This window comes from Eriocheir sinensis, unplaced genomic scaffold (assembly GCF_024679095.1).
Source record: "Eriocheir sinensis breed Jianghai 21 unplaced genomic scaffold, ASM2467909v1 Scaffold276, whole genome shotgun sequence".
NCBI classification, from domain to species: Eukaryota; Metazoa; Arthropoda; class Malacostraca; order Decapoda; family Varunidae; genus Eriocheir; species Eriocheir sinensis.
In genome coordinates, this window is record NW_026111583.1 from 140,001 (window position 1) to 160,841 (window position 20,841).

The 20,841-nt window shown below is 44.0% G+C and overlaps 1 protein-coding gene across 1 annotated transcript in view; it reads right to left on the reverse strand.

Annotated features, from left to right (window-relative positions):
- LOC126991421 (receptor-type tyrosine-protein phosphatase delta-like) overlaps positions 1 to 20,841 on the reverse strand; it is a gene marked incomplete at its 5' end in the record, with an annotated part of 57,951 nt that overhangs the window by 3,611 nt on the left and 33,499 nt on the right. Inside the window, one exon of the mRNA XM_050850188.1 lies at positions 14,990 to 15,141. Coding sequence (XP_050706145.1) covers positions 14,990 to 15,141 — 152 coding nt within the window. The remainder of the gene's footprint in view (positions 1 to 14,989; positions 15,142 to 20,841) is intronic.

Here is a 20,841-nt window from a genome sequence, read left to right on the forward strand (position 1 = left end):
TTTATTATTATTATTATTATTATTATTATTATTATTATTATTATTATTATTATTATTATTATTATCTCCTCGTTGAAATTTCCACGTGTTTTCTTCGCTGAGCCTGAGACGCCAGGGGTTACAGCTTTTCCACGGTCGAGGTCTCGCTATTACCAGTTGCAGTTGATGTGTTTTGTCTTAATATGTTGGACAGTTTGAATAATGTTTCACTCTTCCAGTCATGACTTTTCTATATTAGTAATCTTTCGTTTTCGCTCAATCGCTGGAGAATTCCTCCCCTTCCTCCCCTCCTCCCCTTCCTCCCCTCCTCCCCTTCCTTTTCACCCCCCCCATATCCCTGGCTATAGTGAATCCACGAGGAACTGGCGGATTGGGGGGTTTCTGCGGGGGTCTCTCCTCCCGTACCACGCTGCCACATCTCTTGTCTCCAATTGTGGGATTAGAGTCAAGGTGTTAAGTGGACCACCATTAGCCTCCCTTCATTTCCTCCTCCTCCTTTCTCTCTCTCTCTCTCTCTCTCTCTCTCTCTCTCTCTCTCTCTCTCTCTCTCTCTTCTCTTCTCTTCTCTTCTCTTCTCTTCTCTTCTCTTCTCTTCTCTTCTCTTCTCTTCTCTTCTCTTCTCTCTCTCTCTCTCTCTCTCTCTCTCTCTCTCTCTCTCTCTCTCTCTCTCTCTCTCTCTCTCTCTCTCTCTCTTCTCTCTTCTCTTCTCTTCTCTTCTCTTCTCTTCTCTTCTCTTCTTCTCTTCTCTTCTCTTCTCTTCTCTCTCTCTCTCTCTCTCTCTCTCTCTCTCTCTCTCTCTCTCTCTCTCTCTCTCTCTCTCTCTCTCTCTCTCTCTCTCTCTCTCTCTGTCTCTCTCTCTCTCCTCTTCTCTTCTCTTCTCTTCTCTCTCTCTTCTCTCCTTGACTGAGTGTTTAATTTCGCTATTAAACCAAGGTGGACTTTTATTAGTGTTAATTCACTTGTGCGGCTTGATTAACACTAATAAAAGTCCACCTTGCTAATAACTTGAATCATCAATCAAGAAGAAAATCTTCAGAGTTAAAGAAAGAGCAAAGCACGCCCGAAAACATTAGACTTTACAATGATGCCTGGCGACGAGTAAACAGATTTGTGCGTCAGGCAAAGCGTAGATATGAAGAAAATATTGCAGCCAACTGTAAAAATAATCCGAAATCCTTCTTCAGTTACATAAACAACAGAAAGGCGATCAGAAGTGGAATTGGACCTTTAACAAACAGCGACGGTGCACTAGTGACTGACAGCCAACACGTTGCAAACCTATTAAACAATTACTTTTCCTCGGTGTTTAATAATAACAGTCCTCCCACCACCACCAACACCAGTACTAATGTAAATCCCGAGCATGCATTGTCTAACTTTGAAATAAAACCCGATGAAGTCCTCAAAGCCCTCAAATCCTTAAAACAAATAAAAGTCCTGGACCTGACAAAGTATATCCAACTCTGCTGAAAGAAACAAAGAGCGAAATACTCTCCTCCCTCACAACCGTATTCAATATGTCCTTGCGACAAGGCATCGTCCCTTCAGATTGGAAAAAGGATAACGTGACACCGATTTTTTAGAAAGGAGACAAAAAAGTACCAGGTAATTACAGGCCCATTAGTCTAACTTCGGTTGTAGGTAAGCTACTTGAGAGCATAATTAGAGACAAAATTGTGAATTACCTTGAAAGCCACTCATTGATTGGGGACTCACAACATGGCTTCCGAAACAAAGATCCTGCCTATCAAACCTATTAACCTTTTATAACGACCTCTTCACTGTTTATGACGTAACAAATCACTGGACGTAATCTATCTTGATTTCAGAAAGCGTTTGATAAGTCCGCATCATAAATTACTTTACAAATTAAAGCAAATAGGTATTGACGGTCAAGTAAACCAATGGATCATAATTGGTTGAGCAACAGACAACAAGAGTAGTGATTGACGGATTTAACTCAGAGTGGGCGCCGGTCACTGGTGGCGTCCCTCAGGGCTCAGTTCTTGGCCCAGTGCTCTTCATTATTTACATCAACGACGTGGATGTTGGACTCAATAACCGCATTAGTAAATTTGCAGACGACACAAGATTGGTAGCTCGGTTCTCACTGACGAAGACAGGCAAAGCCTCCAAGAGGATTTGCACAAAATTTCAACTTAGTCGGATAGATGGAGATGCCCTTTAACGTAGACAAGTGCCAGGTCCTTCAAGTTGGAACGAGGAATAAGAAGTTCGATTACAGAAATGCGCGGCGTTAAACTCAAAAGCGTTCAATGCGTCAAGGACTTGGGGTCAAAATCGCGTCAAACCTCAAATTCTCACAGCAATGCATCGATGCAGCAAATAAAGCGAACAGAATGTTGGGCTTCATTAAAAGAAACTTTTATTCAAGAATAAAGATGTAATACTCCCGCTCTACAACAGTTTAGTCAGACCCCACTTGGAATATGCGGTACAGTTTTGGTCTCCCCACCATGCTAAGGATAGCTAAATTAGAAGGTGTTCAGCGTCGAACAGCGAAAATGATCCCTTCCTTGCGCAACAAATCCTACGAAGAAAGGCTTTCTACCCATAACATGTTCTCTCTTGAAACGTCGCCTCGAGAAAACTGATCAGATGTTTTAAAATACTTAATGGTTTCACGAATATAGACAGATCAACATTGTTTATGATCGATGACACTTTGCGCACGAGGAACAATGGCGTAAAACTCAGATGTGAACAAGTAAATTCAGACTACCAAATTTTTCTTCACCAACGTTGTGGTGCGAGAATGGAATAGCTTCCACCATCAGTGGTCCAGTGCAACACGATTGACTCCTTCAAAAATAAGCTCGACCGTCACTTCCTTCAACGTAATATTAACTAGAGTAGAAAGACAACGTTTTGGAGTCTTCTGATTAATGTAAAATCACTTAGGTTTGGGACAGACCACCAAGTCTGGACCATGGGATGCTAATGGTCTGATTTTCTATGTAAATCTATGTAAATCTCTCTCTCTCTCTCTCTCTCTCTCTCTCTCTCTCTCTCTCTCTCTCTCTCTCTCTCTCTCTCTCTCTCTCTCTCTCTCTCTCTCTCTCTCACTTCTTCGAGGACGAGAATACAGGCTGTCCTGGTGACCTCTTCGTCGTGCACTAATGACTCAGTTTAGCGCAGACTCTTTCAATAGTTCTTTCACTAACATTAGTGGCTCTCGCTGTTCTTGCAGTTACTCCTGTGGGTGGTATGATAAATCCTCTGTTTTTTTTTCGTCTAAAAAGTACTTGTTTACATTGTAAATGAGTTCTTTCTCGCGGCTGTACAACCAACGACGTGGAGGCAGGAGAGGAGGGAGGGAAAGAACAGAGGCAGGAGCAGGCCACCCATGGGCCCACCTGCTGACCCTTCCATGACCTTGAGAGAAGTGACCTGGGCTCTGGATGTGTAGAATGACAACGTTGGAATACAACACTGTCAAGTGTCGTGGTATTATACAAAATATTTGTTATTATCTTAAAAACAGAAACAATCTTAACGCTATATGACCTTATTGGATTGTCAATTATTTAATTAAATTCATTTAAAAGGTAGTAAATAGCTGACATGAGAGGAAGCGAGAAGTGTTGAGGTGTGTGGCAGAGTGCGGGTGCAGGCTGACCCGCACCTCTTACCCCAATCCGCCAGTTCCTCCTGGATTGACTGCTACTGCAGCTCGCATCACCCTTCCTTCTTCCACTTTCTTCCTTCCCACCCCCCTCCCTCCTGTTCACATGACGCTAATCTCCTCCCCTTCCTTGTCCCCTCCTCCTCCTCAAGTTGCATTCCTTCCCTCCCCTCTCCCCTTTCCGTCCTCTCTCCCCAACCTGTCCCCCCTTCCTCCTTCCTTACACTCATCTCTCCTCCTCAGTCCTTTTTTTGTATCAAGTTATCAGTTCGTCAATGGATAGCCAGGATAGGCACTGAAGTATTTATTTTTTATTTTGACTGAGTGACTACCGCACCTGCAGTACCACCCGCATGCTGCACTGGGAAAAAAGAAAAAAAAAAATGGGACCACACTACAACCACACTTCCCCGGAAAAAAGTACTGCACTACCGCAGTACCGCACTACTGATTTTTCAGTACCGCCACCAATGTTAATCAGAATGATGTTTTAATGGTTGTGCTTGGTTTATCACAGGATAGTTTTCAAATGGTTACTGGTTCCAGTATAGAGAGGATGCGCAGCAGCATAACCTCAATACACTTCTCAGTGATGACGGTCAGTGTACTTAAAATAACAACGGCTTGGGATAGTTTCAAAGGTTGCCCACACTGGTTATTTCCAGTATAGAGGGATGGAGTATTATGAGCTCAATACACTTCTCGGTGGTGTTTTCAACTTGTACTTACAATAAGCAAGGTATGTTTTTAAATGGTTATTATGTATTTATAAGCATAATGTTTGAGTGATGATAAACATTTGTGGCACGACCACAAAATTACAGCACGATAATTTTTGTTATCACATATTAGCCTAATCCTCCTTTGATGGCCTGAAGAGCATGGATATAATTATACACTACCATTGTTTGTCGTGATCGTGTTGCGAACGTTTATGGAAACAAGGTACTACTACCGTGTGACGCAGTAGTTATGTGTTCAAATAGGAACAGTGGGTAACAAACAGCAAAACAGGCACTCACCACATATATTTATATAACGCACATATATATATATATATATAGATATATATATATATATATATATATATATATATATATATATATATATATATATATTTCATATTTGAAATATATATATATATATATATATATATATATATATATATATATATATATATATATATATATATATATATATATATATATATATATATATATATATATATATTCATTATGTATTTCAGTAATCTTTCAGTAATATATTTTAGGTTTTATGCATACAAAATTCTCAATTCTTTATAAATCCCAAACATACGATTTCACATCGATGATATACCATTACAAGTTAACACGAATAACTTGTATCGACCACAGCATCGTTAGAGCCAATCCTCGAACAAAGTATGGTTTTTTCAAAATAATATATAATCATTTCAGGTAGTGTTGAAAGGCATCTGGCTCTGGAAATGCAAATAAAGGTTATTTTAATGATTTACTGCATGTAAATAACGATTTATATTCGAAATAACATGAAATAGTAAATAATAACTGTTATTTGGATGTGAGGCTGGCTGAGCTGGCTGAATGTTACCTATGTTATTTGCTGCAAGAAATTACAAAAAATTCCTTATGTACAGGCAGAGCAGATAATCATTTTACGTATTCACTCATGCAGTGAGATGAATAATGCATTATTTGAAGGCCATAGATCGTTCGAATATGATCTGACTATACTGTTTGGATACAAGCTTATCTTTCGTGTGCTTGTATGAAAGCCAAATAATCAAGGCAAATCCGCATATTTATGGTTTATACTAAGAGGGCTTTGAGAGTTCTTTGCAATCACAAACATTCAAATTTGTCGCTGAAAAGTATAAAGTTGACTCCACGCAATCAACAACTTCATGTGCGTTGCGTACCACTTCTACGTTCACGTGTGGACAAATGGAATAGGAAACCGATCTATAGCAATTCTACTTAACTTCTTCCTCTACCGTGTTCATACTTATAGGTAAACAGAAAACTATCAGCTTTAAAGATAAGCCAAATCTATGTGAAATAGATACTAAAAAGAAAGAAAAAACAGGATGGGAAAATGTGTAAAATAAGTAAAACAACAGCAACAACAACTATAATAATAATAGTAAATTTTTTGAACAAAATCTCCTCCTCTAAACTCTCAATTTTCTCCTCCCCACTGCAAACACAGGTTCCTAGAGGCTACTGACAGCCTTAACCTCTACTCTACCCTCCGATCATAACTCTTATTTTCTGGTCATCCTGTCCTATCGCTCCTGCCACATCCTCTGGACCCACTCCTTGATATGCCTGTTTGGCATTTTGCTTCAGCTCAGTGGGACGACTTGAGGATGTACTTTTCTGATTTCCCGTGTGAATGATCACTGCTTCTAGGGATAAGGGGAGACCTCTGTGTGTGCTTCATGCATCACAGAGGTGATTGTCTCGAATGGAGGCATACATTCCACATACTTTCTCTACTCCTCATGCTAAAAAAGCTTGGTTTAATTCATGCTTGTTCTCAGTACTATTAAAGATAGGAAAACGGCAGCTCACAAAAGGCTCCAGAGACTTCATTACTCCCTGCTAACTTTGATCTTTACATTTCAGCTTGCCCGAATCGTGCCAAATTTATTCTCCGGCTTACCAAAACTGCTTTCATTATTAAATGTCAACCACCTTGCTTCTTCTAATTCTTCCCGTGGCTTCTGGCATCTATTAGCCGCATATCTCCACCAGTTCTTCTTCCTCTTTCCTCTCTCTCCTTAACCTCCTGACTTGGCAGCACTGCTGTCTCCATCTTTGTCTCTAAAAGCTGAACTCTTTCGCTCAGCACCTTTCTGGTAAGAACTCCACCCTGCATATTCCTCCTACTCATCCCCTCTGACTCCTTTATGCCTGTTATTGCGGATTCTTCCAAATGATGTTTTCTATGCCCTCTGGCCCTTCAACTCTCAGAAGGCTTTGCATGGACCTGATGGAGTGCCTCCTATTGTCCTTAAAAAGCTGTGCTTACCATGACACCCTGCCTGGTCAAACCTCTTTTCAATCTCTGCCTATCAACATCTGTCTTTCCTTCCTGCTGAGAGTATGCCTTTGTACAGCCTGTGCCTAAGAAAGGGTGACCGTTCCAATCTCAAACTACACGTCCTATAGCTTTACTTTCTCTGTCTATCTAAAGCTTTTGAATAAATCCTTAATCGGAAGAGATTCAAAAGCACGCTTTCCACTTCTAACCTTCTATCTGATCGCCAGTATGGATTCCGCAAGGGGCGTTTCTACTGGCGATCTTCTTCTTTGCCTCTTAACTGACTCTTGGTCGTCCTCTCTTAGCCGTTTTCGGTGAGAAACTTTCTCTTTTGCGCTATGAACATATCGAAAGCTTTCTGATAAAGTTCATAGCACAAGTCTTTGCTTTCATTGCTCCTCTTTCGGATTCTATCCTCTCTCTGTTCCCCCTTTATCTCCAGTTTTCTTTTCCGGCCGTTCTATCTATGTGGTGGTAGGCATTTGTCTGCTGCTCTTCCCTTAAACCTATCAACAGTGGTGTTCCACAGGACTCTGTCCTATCTTAAATTCCACTCTCTTCTATATTTATTCATCAATGATCTTTCTTTCCATAACAAAACTGGTCACTGTCCACTACATATGCACCGACGACTCCACTTTCTGCATTGTCTCAACTTCTTTCTTTCAATAGGAAGACTCTCCAACAACAAGAAGTACGACAACTCCAGACTGGAGGCTGCAGAACGCTCAACAACCTCAGACCTTGCTATCATTTCCAGATTGGGCAGAAGGAACCTTGGCTCCTTCAATGCCTCAAAAAATTCAATTTCTCCACCTATCAACTCGAAGCACAATCTTCCAAACACTTACCTGTCTATTAACGACAACACTCAACTCATCACCGTCTTCAAACACTAAACATCCTCGGTCTATCCTTAACCAAAATCTCGCAACTGGAAACTTCATATCTCCTCCTGCTAAATCAGCTTCCTCGAGGTTGCGGCGTTCTGTCCAATCGTCTCCGCCAGTTCTTCTCTCTCCCCCACGCAGTTGCTATCCACATATACAGGGCGCTTTGCTCCGTTCCTCGGCCCTTACGTATATGCATCTCACGTATTAGGGCTCCATCACACAGCTCTCTTGGATGTAGAGTGGAGTCTAAGGCTCTTCGTCTCATCAGCTCTCCTCTCATACTGATAGTCTTCTACCCTCTTAAATTCCGCCGCGATGTTGCCTCTTCTTTCTATCTTTATCGATATTTCCACGCTGACTGCTCTTCTGGAACTCTGCAACTGCATACCTCCCCCTCCCGCTGGCCCCGCTGCACACGACTTTCTACTCAGCTCATGTCCCTATACTGTCCAAACCCCTTATGCAAGGATTAACCAGCATCTTCACTCCTTTTTCATCCCCTCACGCTGGTAGACTATAAGAACAATCTTCCTTCCATCTGTATTTCCTCCTATACGACTTGAATCTCTTTCAAGCGATGCGGTATCAGGACACCTCTCCTCCCGAAATTGACCTTTCTTTCGGCCACCTCTTTTGATTCTTTTATAGGAGCAGCCCAGAGTAGCGGGCTTTTTTATTTATTATGTGTTTCTTTTTGTGTGCCCCTGAGCTGTCTCCCTTTGTTGTAAATGTAATAATAATATATAATAATAATAATAATAATAATAATAATATATATATAATAATAATAATAATAATAATAATAATAATAATAATAATAATAATAACAATCAGTCTAATACACAAGAAAGAAAAACCTCCACACAATTCCATTTTATACTATTACAGGTATTTTACCTTTCATACTTATACAAATATTTCTCACTCATACGTGATATACACCATTGCCTGTGTGACTCCCCTCATACACGATACACCATCGCCTGTGTGACTCCCCCGTACACGATATACACCATCGCCTGTGTGACTCCCTCGTACACGATATACCACCATTGCCTGTGTGGACTCCCCCGCACACGACATACATTCATTGACTATACACCATTACGCCTAATGACTCCCCCGTACACGATATACACCATTGCCTGTGTGAGCTCCCCGTACACGAGCATACTACGCATTGCCTGTGTACGACTCCCCCTCATACACGATATACACCAATACTTTTATCATTGCCTGTGTGTGACTCCCCATGCCACGATATACACCATTGCCTGTGCAGACTCTCCCCCATGCGATATACCCCATTGCCTGTGTTAATGACTCCCTGTGCCTGTACACGATATACACCATTACCTGTGGGACTCCCCCATACACGATATACACCATTGCCCTGTCTTGGCTCCTCATACACGTGCTATACCATTGCCTGTGACTCCCCGTACACGATATACCACCTGTAAATACATTGCAATGTACCCTGTGTGGCTCCTCACGTACACGATATACACCATTGCCTGTGTGACTCCCCTCGCTTATCACGATATACACCATTGCCTGTGTGACTCCCACATGCACGATATACACCATTGCCTGTGTGACTTCCCTCGATTGTGCACTACACAGCTCACCCATTACACGACACCTGTGTAGCTCCTCATACACGATACTACACACCATTGCCTGTGTGACTCCCCTCATACACGATATACACCATTGCCTGTGTGGACTCCCCATTTCATACACGATTGTAGCTCCCCCATTTTGATACACAGCCTGCAGGCTCCCCATAGCCACCATTGCCTGTGTGACTCCCCCCATTACACGATATACACCATTGCCTGTGTGACTCCCCTCCACACGATACTACACCATTGCCTGTGACTCCCCCATGCGTCTGCACCATTTTGTGTGACTCCCCCCATACACGATATACACCATTGCCTGTGCTGACTCCCCGTACACTTGTCACATGCACCATTTGTGCCTGTGTGACTCCCATGCACGATACATACCACTGTTTGTGTGGCCTTCCCTGCCTGATATATTCACTGTTGCCTGTGTGACTCCTCATGCACACGATATACACCATTGCCTGTGTGACTCCCCTCATTACACGATATACACCATTTACCGCAATGTGACTCCCCCACACGATATACACCGCATTGCCTGTGTGACTCCCCTCATCACCACGATATACACACCATTGCCTGTGGACTCTACGTACATTTTACGATATACACCATTGCCCCTGTGTGACTTCCTCATACACGATATATTAACCATTGCCTGTGTGACTCCCAATCACACGTATACACCATTGCCTGTGTGACTCCCCCTCGATACGATAGTACCACCATTGCCTGTGCCTCATACACGATATACACCATATTGCCTGTGGCTCCCCATTTTTGATATACACCATTGCCTGTGTGACTCCCCTGTACACGATATACTACATTGCCTGTGTGACTCCCCATTCTGCTTACCATTATGTGGGCTCCCCATTACAATCACCACACCATTGCCTCAGTAGCTCCCTTACACATTACCATTACTTCCTGTGACTCCTCCTTTGATATACACCATTGCCTGTGTGGCTCCTCATACACGATATACCATTCTTTGTGACTCCCCATGCACACCATTATGTCCTCATACCACGATACCTTACACCATTGCCTGTGTGACTCCCCTCATACACTTTTGATATACACCATTGCCTGTGTGACTCCCCACATGCCACGATATACACCATTGCGCTGTGACTCCCCTCATACATGATATACCACCATTATATGCTTGACTCCCCCATACTGATGTATACACATATGCCATGCCTGTGTAGCTCCCCGTACGTACGATATACCATTGCCTGTGACTTCCCTATTGCGATACATTGTGACACCCATTACGATATTAGCTCCCCCCGTACACGATGCTACACCACATTTGCTGTGACTCCCCTCATACGTGCCACCATGCCTGTGTGACTCCTCATACGATATACACCATTGCCTGTGTGACTCCCCCTCCGATACGTGCTCACGCATTGCCTGTAGCAGCTCCCCCATTTTGATATACACCATTGCCTGTGTGACTCCCTCATACCACGATATATATACACCATTGCCTGTGTGACTCCCCGTGCACGATATACACCATTGCCTGTGTGAGCTCCCCATCATACACGATATACACCATTGCCTGTGTGACTCCCCCGTACACGATATGACACTACATTGCCTGTGTGGGCTCAATCCTTACACGATATACACCCATTGCCCCTGGCTCCCCCGTGACATTCGCCTGTGTATCCTCATACACAGTATACACCATTGCCTGTGTGACTCCCCATGCCCGTACACGATATACACCATTGCCTGTGTGACTCCCCATACCTGATATACATCAGCTCTGTGTGACTCCCCTCACTACGATATACACCATTGCCTGTGTGACTCCCCTCGCCCATGCGATATACACCATTGCCTGTGTGACTCCCCTCATACATTCTGCACCATTGCCTGTGTCCCTCGATATACACCATTTGCCTGTGTGACTCCTCATACACTTTGATATATACACCATTGCCTGTGACTCCCCTCCTTTGATATACACCATTGCCCTGTGTGACTCCCCCCCATAAACGATATACACCATTGCACATGCTGACTCCCCTCATACCACGATATACTGTCTTTTTACACCATTGCCTGTGTGTGATACCCCATACACGATATACACCATTGCCTGTGTGACTCCCCCCCGTACACGATATATACACCATTGCCAATGCTGACTCCCCATTACACGATATGCACACATTGCCTGTGTGACTCCCCTCATACACGATATACCATTACCTGTGTCCCCGTACGTCACCATTATGTCTCCCCCATTACGTATACACCACACTGCCTGTGCTTGACTCCCCTCATACACGATACTTATTTTGCCATTTTCCCCATTTTGATATACACCATTGCCTGTGTGACTCCCTCATACCACGATATTTTGCACCTGTTGCCTGTGTGATCCCTCCCCGTAACACGATATACACACACCATTGCCTGTGTGACTCCCCTCCTTGCGATATACACCATTGCCTGTGTGACTCCCCTCATTGCACGAAATGCATACACCATTGCCTGTGTACTCTCCCCTCCATACGATATACACACATTGCTGTGGCTCCCTCATACATTATACACCATTGCCTGTGTGACTCCCCATACACGATATACCACCATTGCCTGTGTGACTCCCCCTCATACACGATATACACCATTGCCTGTGTGACTCCAATCAATACACGATATACACACATTGCCAATGGCAGGCTCACCATACACGATATACACCATTGCAACTGTGTGACTCCCCCCGTACACGATATACACCACTGCCTGTGTGACTCCAATCATACACGATATACACCATTGCCTGTGCTTGGCAATCCCCTCATTACACGATATACACCACTGCTGTGTGACTCCCCCATTACACGATGCTACCGTACATGTGACTCCCCTCATACGTATATACACCACTGCACGCACTGTGACTCCCCTCATACACGATATACACCATTGCCTGTGTGACCCTCCTCATACACGATATACACCATTGCCTGTGTGACTCCCCTCGTACGTGATATACACACCACTTGCACAATGTGACTTGTCCCCACATACACGATATACACCATTGCCTGTGTGACTCCCTCTTACACGATACTCACACATTGCCTGTGACTCCCCTCACACGTGCCACCATTGCCTGTGTGACTCCCCATACTTTGATATACACCATTGCGCTGTGTGATTCCCCCATTGCCCGATATACATTGCCTGTGTGACTCCTCATACACGATATACACACCACATTGCCTGTGTGACTCCCCACCTACACGATATACACCATTGCCTGTGTGACTCCAATCATACACGATATACACCATTAACCTGTGTGACTCCCTCATTACACGATATACACACCATTGCTGTGTGACTCCCTCATACACGATATACCACCATTGCCTGTGTGACTCCCCCCCCTTTTCATACCGTGCCTGTGACTCCCCCCATTTTGATATACACCATTGCCTGTGTGACTCCCCCCGTACACGATATACACCATTGCCTGTGTGACTCCCCCCGTACACGATGCCACACCATTGCCTGGCATGACTCCCCCATGCACGATATACACACCATTGCCTGTGTCTGACTCCCCTCATACGATATACACATTGCCTGTGTGACTCCCCCCTACTCATACACGATATACACCATTGCCTGTGTGACTCCCCCCGTACGATACACGATGCCACCATTGCCTGTGTGGCTCCCCCGTACACGACATACCCTGCATTGCCTGTGTGTGACTCCTCACCCATTACACGATATACACCACACTTGTGTGACTCCCCTCATGCACGATATACACCATGCCTGCCTGTGACTCCCCCCCAGTACACGATATACACCATTGCCTGTGTTGACTCCCCCCATTACACGATACTGTTGTGGCTCCCCTCGCCACGATACACCATTGCCTGTGTGACTCCCATGCCCCTGTGCGATACCACCACTGCCTGTAATGTGTATTTCCCCCGTACTGATACCACCACGTACCTGTGTGGCTCCCCATTACGATATACACCACTGCCTGTGTGACTCCCCCATGCGATATACACCACTGCTTGACTCCCCCGTACGTGCCATTGCCTGTGACTCCCCCCTCGTACACGATATACACCACTGCCTGTGACTCCCCTCATACACGATACTTACACCATTGCCTCAACTTGTCCCCCTCATACACGATATACACCACTGCCTGTGCTGACTCCCCCCGTACTGATATATACACCATTGCCTGTGCAGCTCCCCCGTACATGCATGCACCATTGCCTGTGTGACTCCCCTCATACACGATATACACCATTGCCTGTGTGACTCCCCTCCTTACACGATATATACACACCATTGCCTGTGTGACTCCCTTACACGATATACCATTGCTGTGTGTCCCCTCATGCGATATACACCATTGCCTGTGTACACTGCCTGCATACACGACATACACCAGTACTTTTTCCACTGCCACTTAATGTCCCATTTTTATTGAGGGGTTGGTTAAAAGAGAAACTGAAATCTTAACCTTACAAATGAGAGAATGAAATGAAAGAATCGGATAAACTCATCCATATTCCATACTTCATATTGTTAATGCTAGAAATACTCAACATCTAATCTATCTTTGTGTAAAGCCGCCATCATCTCAAACCCAGTAATTAAAGATTAAAGATAAAATTATAACACCGTCATCAATCAAAGCTTGGCCTCTAGAACTCCACATTAACCGTGGAATTTCCACAGGCTCGTAGCTAGTCATTAATACAATAAAGCATCATCAATGAGATGCTCACACTTTCTCCAATTTCGCTGTGTATTCAAGTCATCCTGAGTAATTTGGGTGATTGCTGTAAAAAGGATATCGGTATTATTACAGTAAGAAAGATCGTCAAGATCAAACCTGAACTTTTTAATGTTTGTTAATATCAAGGATGCTTCGTACTGAAGTAATACTGCTATCAGCACTGGGTGTTTGAATTAATTTATTGATCATTCTTCTTTTTTTCTTTATCACCAATGATTTCTGACTTGAGACTTTTGTACCTGGAAGTTTTACTCGACTTATTTTACCTATGAATTTATTGTGACATTTTTCCTGTTATTTATTTTCCTACCCAAGTATGATTTTTGTCAAGATTCTCTCAGACCCTTTGGCACCAGTCAGATTTCCAGTCGTTTCCTTCATGTCTTTCCTTCATTTACTCGTCCTTCACTGCATTTCATGTAATTCTCATAATGCATGTTTAGAATACTGTAGGATATAAATGATGAATACTGGAGATCATGGAAATAAGACGAGTTACGATCAATAGTAGTATGGAAATACTAATCTATAATAACAAGCGGAAAGATAAGAAGTATGGACGAAATAAATGATACAGGGAGCGTAGAGAGCCAAGCGGCGGCAGTACCGACGCCGTGCGTAGCGTCATCAGTCTCAGGCGCGGGCTTTCACATAATGACGACGGCCTTGTTGGCCGCTGTTTGGCGGCGTTGCCACGTGTGGTGCAACATTGCAGTTTCCATCACGCCTAAGGCCGCCAGACGGAGTCTCACCCCATCCTGGCGGTGTCTGACCCCGCCTGACGGCATTGTTATTCTGTCGTATGCCAACTTCTTCCGACCGTCTCGCCCAGTCCCGACCGGCCCGCATTTTTTAACACACTAAAAATAATCGGCCAGCATCCCGCTTCCCGCCCTTCGGTGGCGACCCCACGCGTCTATAGTTTTAAAGAAAAAAAATCTAAATTGCCTACCTACAACACAGTAGAGGTGGTCCAGCGGTGGCGCTGCGAGGAACATGCAGCAGCTCAGCAATGGTCAACAGGAGGTGCAGGGAGGGTGGCAATGAGGAGGTGGAAGGCCAGTTGTTGCTCTGATACACGTCGACGCGGTGAATCCAGTCTTCCTACACAAGCAAGTGAGCTTAGTGTGTGTGTGTGTGTGTGTGTGTGTGTGTGTGTGTGTGAGAGAGAGAGTAGATTTACATAGAAAATCAGACCACACAGACCCCATGGTCCAGACTAGGTGGTCTGTCCTTAGATTTAAGTGATTCTACATTAATCAGATGGCTCCAAAACTTTGTATTTTACTCTAGTTAATATTAAGTTCAAGGAAGTGACGGTCGAGATTGTTTTTTAAAGGGTCAATCGTGTTACACTGGGCACTGAAGGTGGAGCTTATTCCATTCTCGCACTACAACGTTGGTGAAAGAAAATTTGGTGGTCTGAATTTGTTGTCTACAGTTGGGTTTTATGCCATTGTTCCTCGTACGCAAAGTGTCATCGATCATAAACAATGTTGATCTGTCTACATTCGTGAAACCATTAAGTATTTTAAAACATTTGGAGGCGGTGGCTGAACAGATAGCAAGACGGCCCATGCGTTCAGGAGGACGCGAGTTCAATCCCGATCGGTGCCACCAAGCTGGGATTTTTCAGCCGCCGCCGAGTGGCTTAAACTACCCACATGCTGTCTAGAAGACTACGTATCAACCCGGACTCTAGATTCTAGGATTAAGGATGAGCTCGGGAGGGCAGCATGATCCAATGCAAGATGGCGCCACAGTAAACACTCGCCTGTGCCATAACGGGTTGGGCCGACCATCAAGCCCCACCGGGCGGTGGCCTTGGACCGACCAACAGTTTCCACCGGGAAGAAGCTTACCGGCGTAATAGGCCAAGACGTAAAAAAAAAAAAAATAATAATAATTCGATCAGTTTTCCTCAGGCGACGTTTCTCAGAGAGAACATGTTAAGGGTGGATAGCCTTCAAATTTAGCAATGTCCTTTGCATTGCTTTGCATTAGCTGGAGTAGGTAGGAAGACACCTACCGAGCGGGCGCAAGCCACTCCAGTGAGAGTATATGGGAGGTGAGAAGGGAGCTGAAGCCCTCCAAAGACCCTTCCCATGTCCTCACAAACCGTTTCCCTATTGTCTCACCAACACCGGAGAGTAGTTCAGCATGCTCTCTAAAGACAGATCCTCTCTCTATCCACACCACTGCATTCACAACATACACACCTTTTCCCAAATTAAAATTTCAAAATGCGCACATACACCAAGCCTCAGGTCCCCGACTGGGGACCACAAATTCCCCAGGGAGGACTCCCTTCTGGCTGCCGACCGAGAGGTGTCTTGATAACTCCCGAACCTCTTTCTTCTCAATTTCTGCAACATTCATGGTCTTCGCTCTAAATTTCATTCTGTGGAACATCATCTCTCCTCCTCTAAACCTCACCTTCTCTTCCTTGCCAGAAACACAGGTTTCTGAGGCTACTGACAGCAATCTCTACTCTGTTCCTCCTACTATCTCTATCCTAAATTTCAATCCAAAGCTGGATGTTGCGCCTACATGCACAACGACATCACTGCTCTCGTGCCCACGACCTTGACTCTTCTGAATTTTCCACCATCTGGTTAAGACTTCCCTGTCATTCTATTACTAAATACATCTGTGCTGTTTATCTCTCACCTAGCTCTACCAACTGTAAAATTCTTTGACTATTTGAATTCTAAGTGGAGCACATCTTGACCCACTCTCCCTTCGCTGAAATCTCCATCCTAGGAGATTTCAATGTTCTACCAGCTTTGGATTTCATCCTCTTTCACTGACCATCCTGGTGAACAGGCCTACAACTTTGCTATCCTCAACGACCTAGAGCAGTTGGTCCAGCACCCTACATGTATTCCCGACCGTCTTGGAGATCGGCCCAACATTCTAGACCTCTTCCTTACCTCAAACCCTTCTGCTTATTCTGTCAAACTGTTCTCTCCGTTGGGCTCCTCCGATCACAATCTTATTTCTGCATCCTGTCCTATCGCTCCTGTACACCCTCTGGACCCACCGAAGAGGCGATGCTTCTGGCATTTGCTTCAGCTCGGTGGGACGACCTGAGGATGTGCTTTTCCATTCCCGTGGAATGATTATTGCTTCCAGGATAGAGACGCCTCTGTGTGTGCTCAGCGCATCACAGGGTGATTATCTCTGGAATGGAGCATACATTCCTCGTTCTCTCTCTCCTCACGCTAAAAAGCCTTGGTTTAATCATGCTTGTTCTCGTGCTGTCAATGATAGAGGTAGCTCACAAAAGGTACCAGAGCCTTCAAACTAATGCTAATTATGAACTTTACATTTCTGCCCGAAATCGTGCCAAATCTATTCTCCGACTAACCAAAAATTCTTTCATTAATAGAAAATGTCAAAACCTTGCTTTCTCTAACTCTTCCCGTGACTTCTGGCATCTAGCCAAAAACATCTCCTCAAACTTCACTGCTTCCTCTTTCCCTCCACTCCTCAGTCTGGCAGCAACACTGCCGTCTCATCTATCTCTAAGGCTGAACTCTTCTCTCAAACTTTTCTAAAAACTCCTCTGGACGATTCTGGGCATATTCCTCCTACTCATCCCCCCTCTGACTCCTTTATGCCTGTTATAAAGATTCTTCAAAATGATGTTTTCTATGCCCTCTCTGGCCTCAATCCTCAGAAGGCTTATGGACCTGATGGAGTGCCTTCTATTGTCCTTAAACTGTGCCTCCGTGCTGTCACCCAGCCTGGTCAAACTCTTTCGCCTCTGCCTGTGAACATCTACCTTTCCTTCCTGCTGGACGTATGCCTTCATATAGCCTGTGCCTAAGAAGGGTGACCGTTCCAATCCCTCAAACTACCACCCTATTGCTTTACTTTCTTGTCTATCTAAAGCTTTTGAATCAATCCTTAACCGGAAGATTCAAAAGCACCTTTCCACTTCTGACCTTCTATCTGATCGCCAGTACGGGTTCCGCAAGGGCGTTCTACTGGTGATCTCCTAATCTTAACTGACTCTTGGTCATCCTCTCTTAACCGTTTCGGTGAAACTTTTGCTATTGCGCTGGACATATCAAAAGCTTTTGATAGGGTCTGGCACAAATCTTTGCTTTCTAAACTACCCTCCTACGGTTTCTATCCTTCTCTCTGTACCTTTATCTCCAGTTTCCTTTCTGACCGTTCTATTTCTGCCGTGGTAGACGGTCACTGTTCTTCCCTAAATCTATTAACAGTGGTGTCCCACAGAGTTCTGTCCTATCTCCCACTCTTTTCTGTTGTTCATTGATGATCTTCTTTCCAAAACGAACTGTCCTATCCATTCCTACGCCGATGATTCCTCTGCATTATTCAACTTCTTTTAATAGAAGACCCACCCTTCAGGAACTTAACGACTCAAGGCTGGAGGCTGCAGAACAGCCTCAGACCTTACTATTATTTCCGATTGGGGCAGAAGAACCTGGTGTCATTCAAAGGCTCAAAAACACAGTTTCTCCACCCATCCACTCTACACAAACATCCAAACAACTATCCCATATTCTTTGACAACACCAAGCCATAACCTTCCTCAACACTAAACATCCTCGGTCTATCCTTAACTCAAAATCTCAACTGGAAACTTCATATCTCATCTCTTACTAAATCAGCTTCCTCGAGGCTGGGCGTTCTGTACCGTCTCCGCTAGTTCTTCTCCCCTGCACAGTTGCTGTCCATAAACAGGGGCCTTTTCCGCCCTCGTATGGAGTATGCATCTCATGTGTGGGGGCGCTCCACTCACACAGCTCTTCTGGACAGAGTGGAGGCTAAGGCTCTTCGTCTCATCAGCTCTCCTCCTCATACTGATAGTCTTCTACCTCTTAAATTCCGCCGCAATGTTGCCTCTCTTTCTGAACTTGCTAACTGCATGCCTCCCCCCCTCCCGCGGCCCCGCTGCACTCGACTTTCTACTCATGCTCATCCCTATACTGTCCAAACCCCTTATGCAAGAGTTAACCAGCATCTTCACTCTTTCATCCCTCACGCTGGTAAACTCTGGAACAATCTTCCTTCATCTGTATTTCCTCCTGCCTACGACTTGAACTCTTTCAAGAGGAGGGTATCAGGACACCTCTCCTCCCGAAATTAACCTCTGATTTGGACACTCCTTTAACTTCTGTTCGGGAGCAGTGAGTAGCGGGCCTTTTTTTCTTTTTTTTTTTCTTTGCGCCCTTGAGCTGTCTCCTTAGCTGTAAAAAAAAAAAAAAAAAAAAATTGTGGGGAGACCAAAACTGTACCGCATATTCCAAGTGGGGTCTGACTAAACTATTGTAGAGTGGAAGAATTACATCCTTATTTTAAAATAAAAAGTGTCTTTTTATGAAGCCCAACATTCTATTCGCTTTATTTGCTGCATCGATTCATTGCTGTGAGAATTTGAGGTTTGACGCGATTTTGACCCACAAGTCCTTAATCCCCTCGGTGCCAAGCATTTTTCGCAAAAACCTTCCCCTGGTGCCAGGCAAATTTTTTTTTTTTTTTTTTTTTTTTTTTTTTTTTTTTTTGCTGTAAAGTGTTCAGAATGATTAGACAACACATACTTGATACATTTTACTACTCCATGATTTCTAGGCGCCGGAAGTTTCCGATATCTGGAGTGTTACCTCCTGTAGACTTACTCTCTTTTGGCCTGAGAGGCAGCAGAGGGTTCGAAAACCCTCCGTGCTTAGAATAATGCGAGTGGCGAGGCGTCGGTACCTAACTTTCCTCACCACTCGAGCTACCACTATCACTATATATATATATATATATATATATATATATATATATATATATATATATATATATATATATATATATATATATATATAATCTTTATCAAGGTCACTATCAGACTCAAAGTCACTCGAATCACTATCCGTAAAGACACTAGGGGTTTCATCAAGGGCATGAGCAAAGTTGGACGTTCACAAAATATGCTCTGCGTGGCGAGACATCCTCCTTGCACTGCGGTCAGGTCGGGAAAGTGACAGGTACCCTCAGTATTCCTAGAGGCTTGGTGGGGGGTTGAAGATCAGTGACTAGGAGGGGTAAAGGTATGAATAGTGTCCTGACAAAGTATGAAAAGCTTCTCAGTCAAAATAAGGCCACGGCGATTTTTCTAAATTGCCGCTGTTGATAAACGGCGCTGGCACACAGCGTGCACTTACCTGCCGCCAAAGATACACGGCGCTGGCACCCTGGGGGTTAACGCATTGAGAGAGAGAGAGAGAGAGAGAGAGAGAGATTTACATAGATATTCAGACCACATAGACCCCATGGTCTAGACCAGGTGGTCGGTCCTTATACGTAAGTGATATCATATTAAATTTAGTGTCACCAAGACTTTGCATGTCAAATTCATAGTCCAGTGGCAGGAAACAATACCTTACAATGTTTGTTTACAATTTTCTTTTCATTATCCGATATTTCTTAGTTTCTTTATGAATTTTAGGCTGGATGAGGAATTCCCAGCCGCTGACCTTTTTCAGAATCCAAGATGACCGCCAAGATTATCGCCACGTAACAACCATAATTCATAATTTGGCACACCTTCTTTTATAAATACAGTAGATGTCTAATATGTTTTTTTTAATGGTAAGGAATCTCATTATAGCGGTTTTTTTTTTTACTATTTGGAGGACTTCTTGGTTATGTAGTTCAAAGATTAACGCGAAATCACCAAAATAAATCCTAATTAATGCCTTCGGCTCAGTTGATAAGACATTGCACATTAACAAAATGTTCGTGCACTGCGATTACTTACAGAAAAGTTCCTGCGACCAGTGT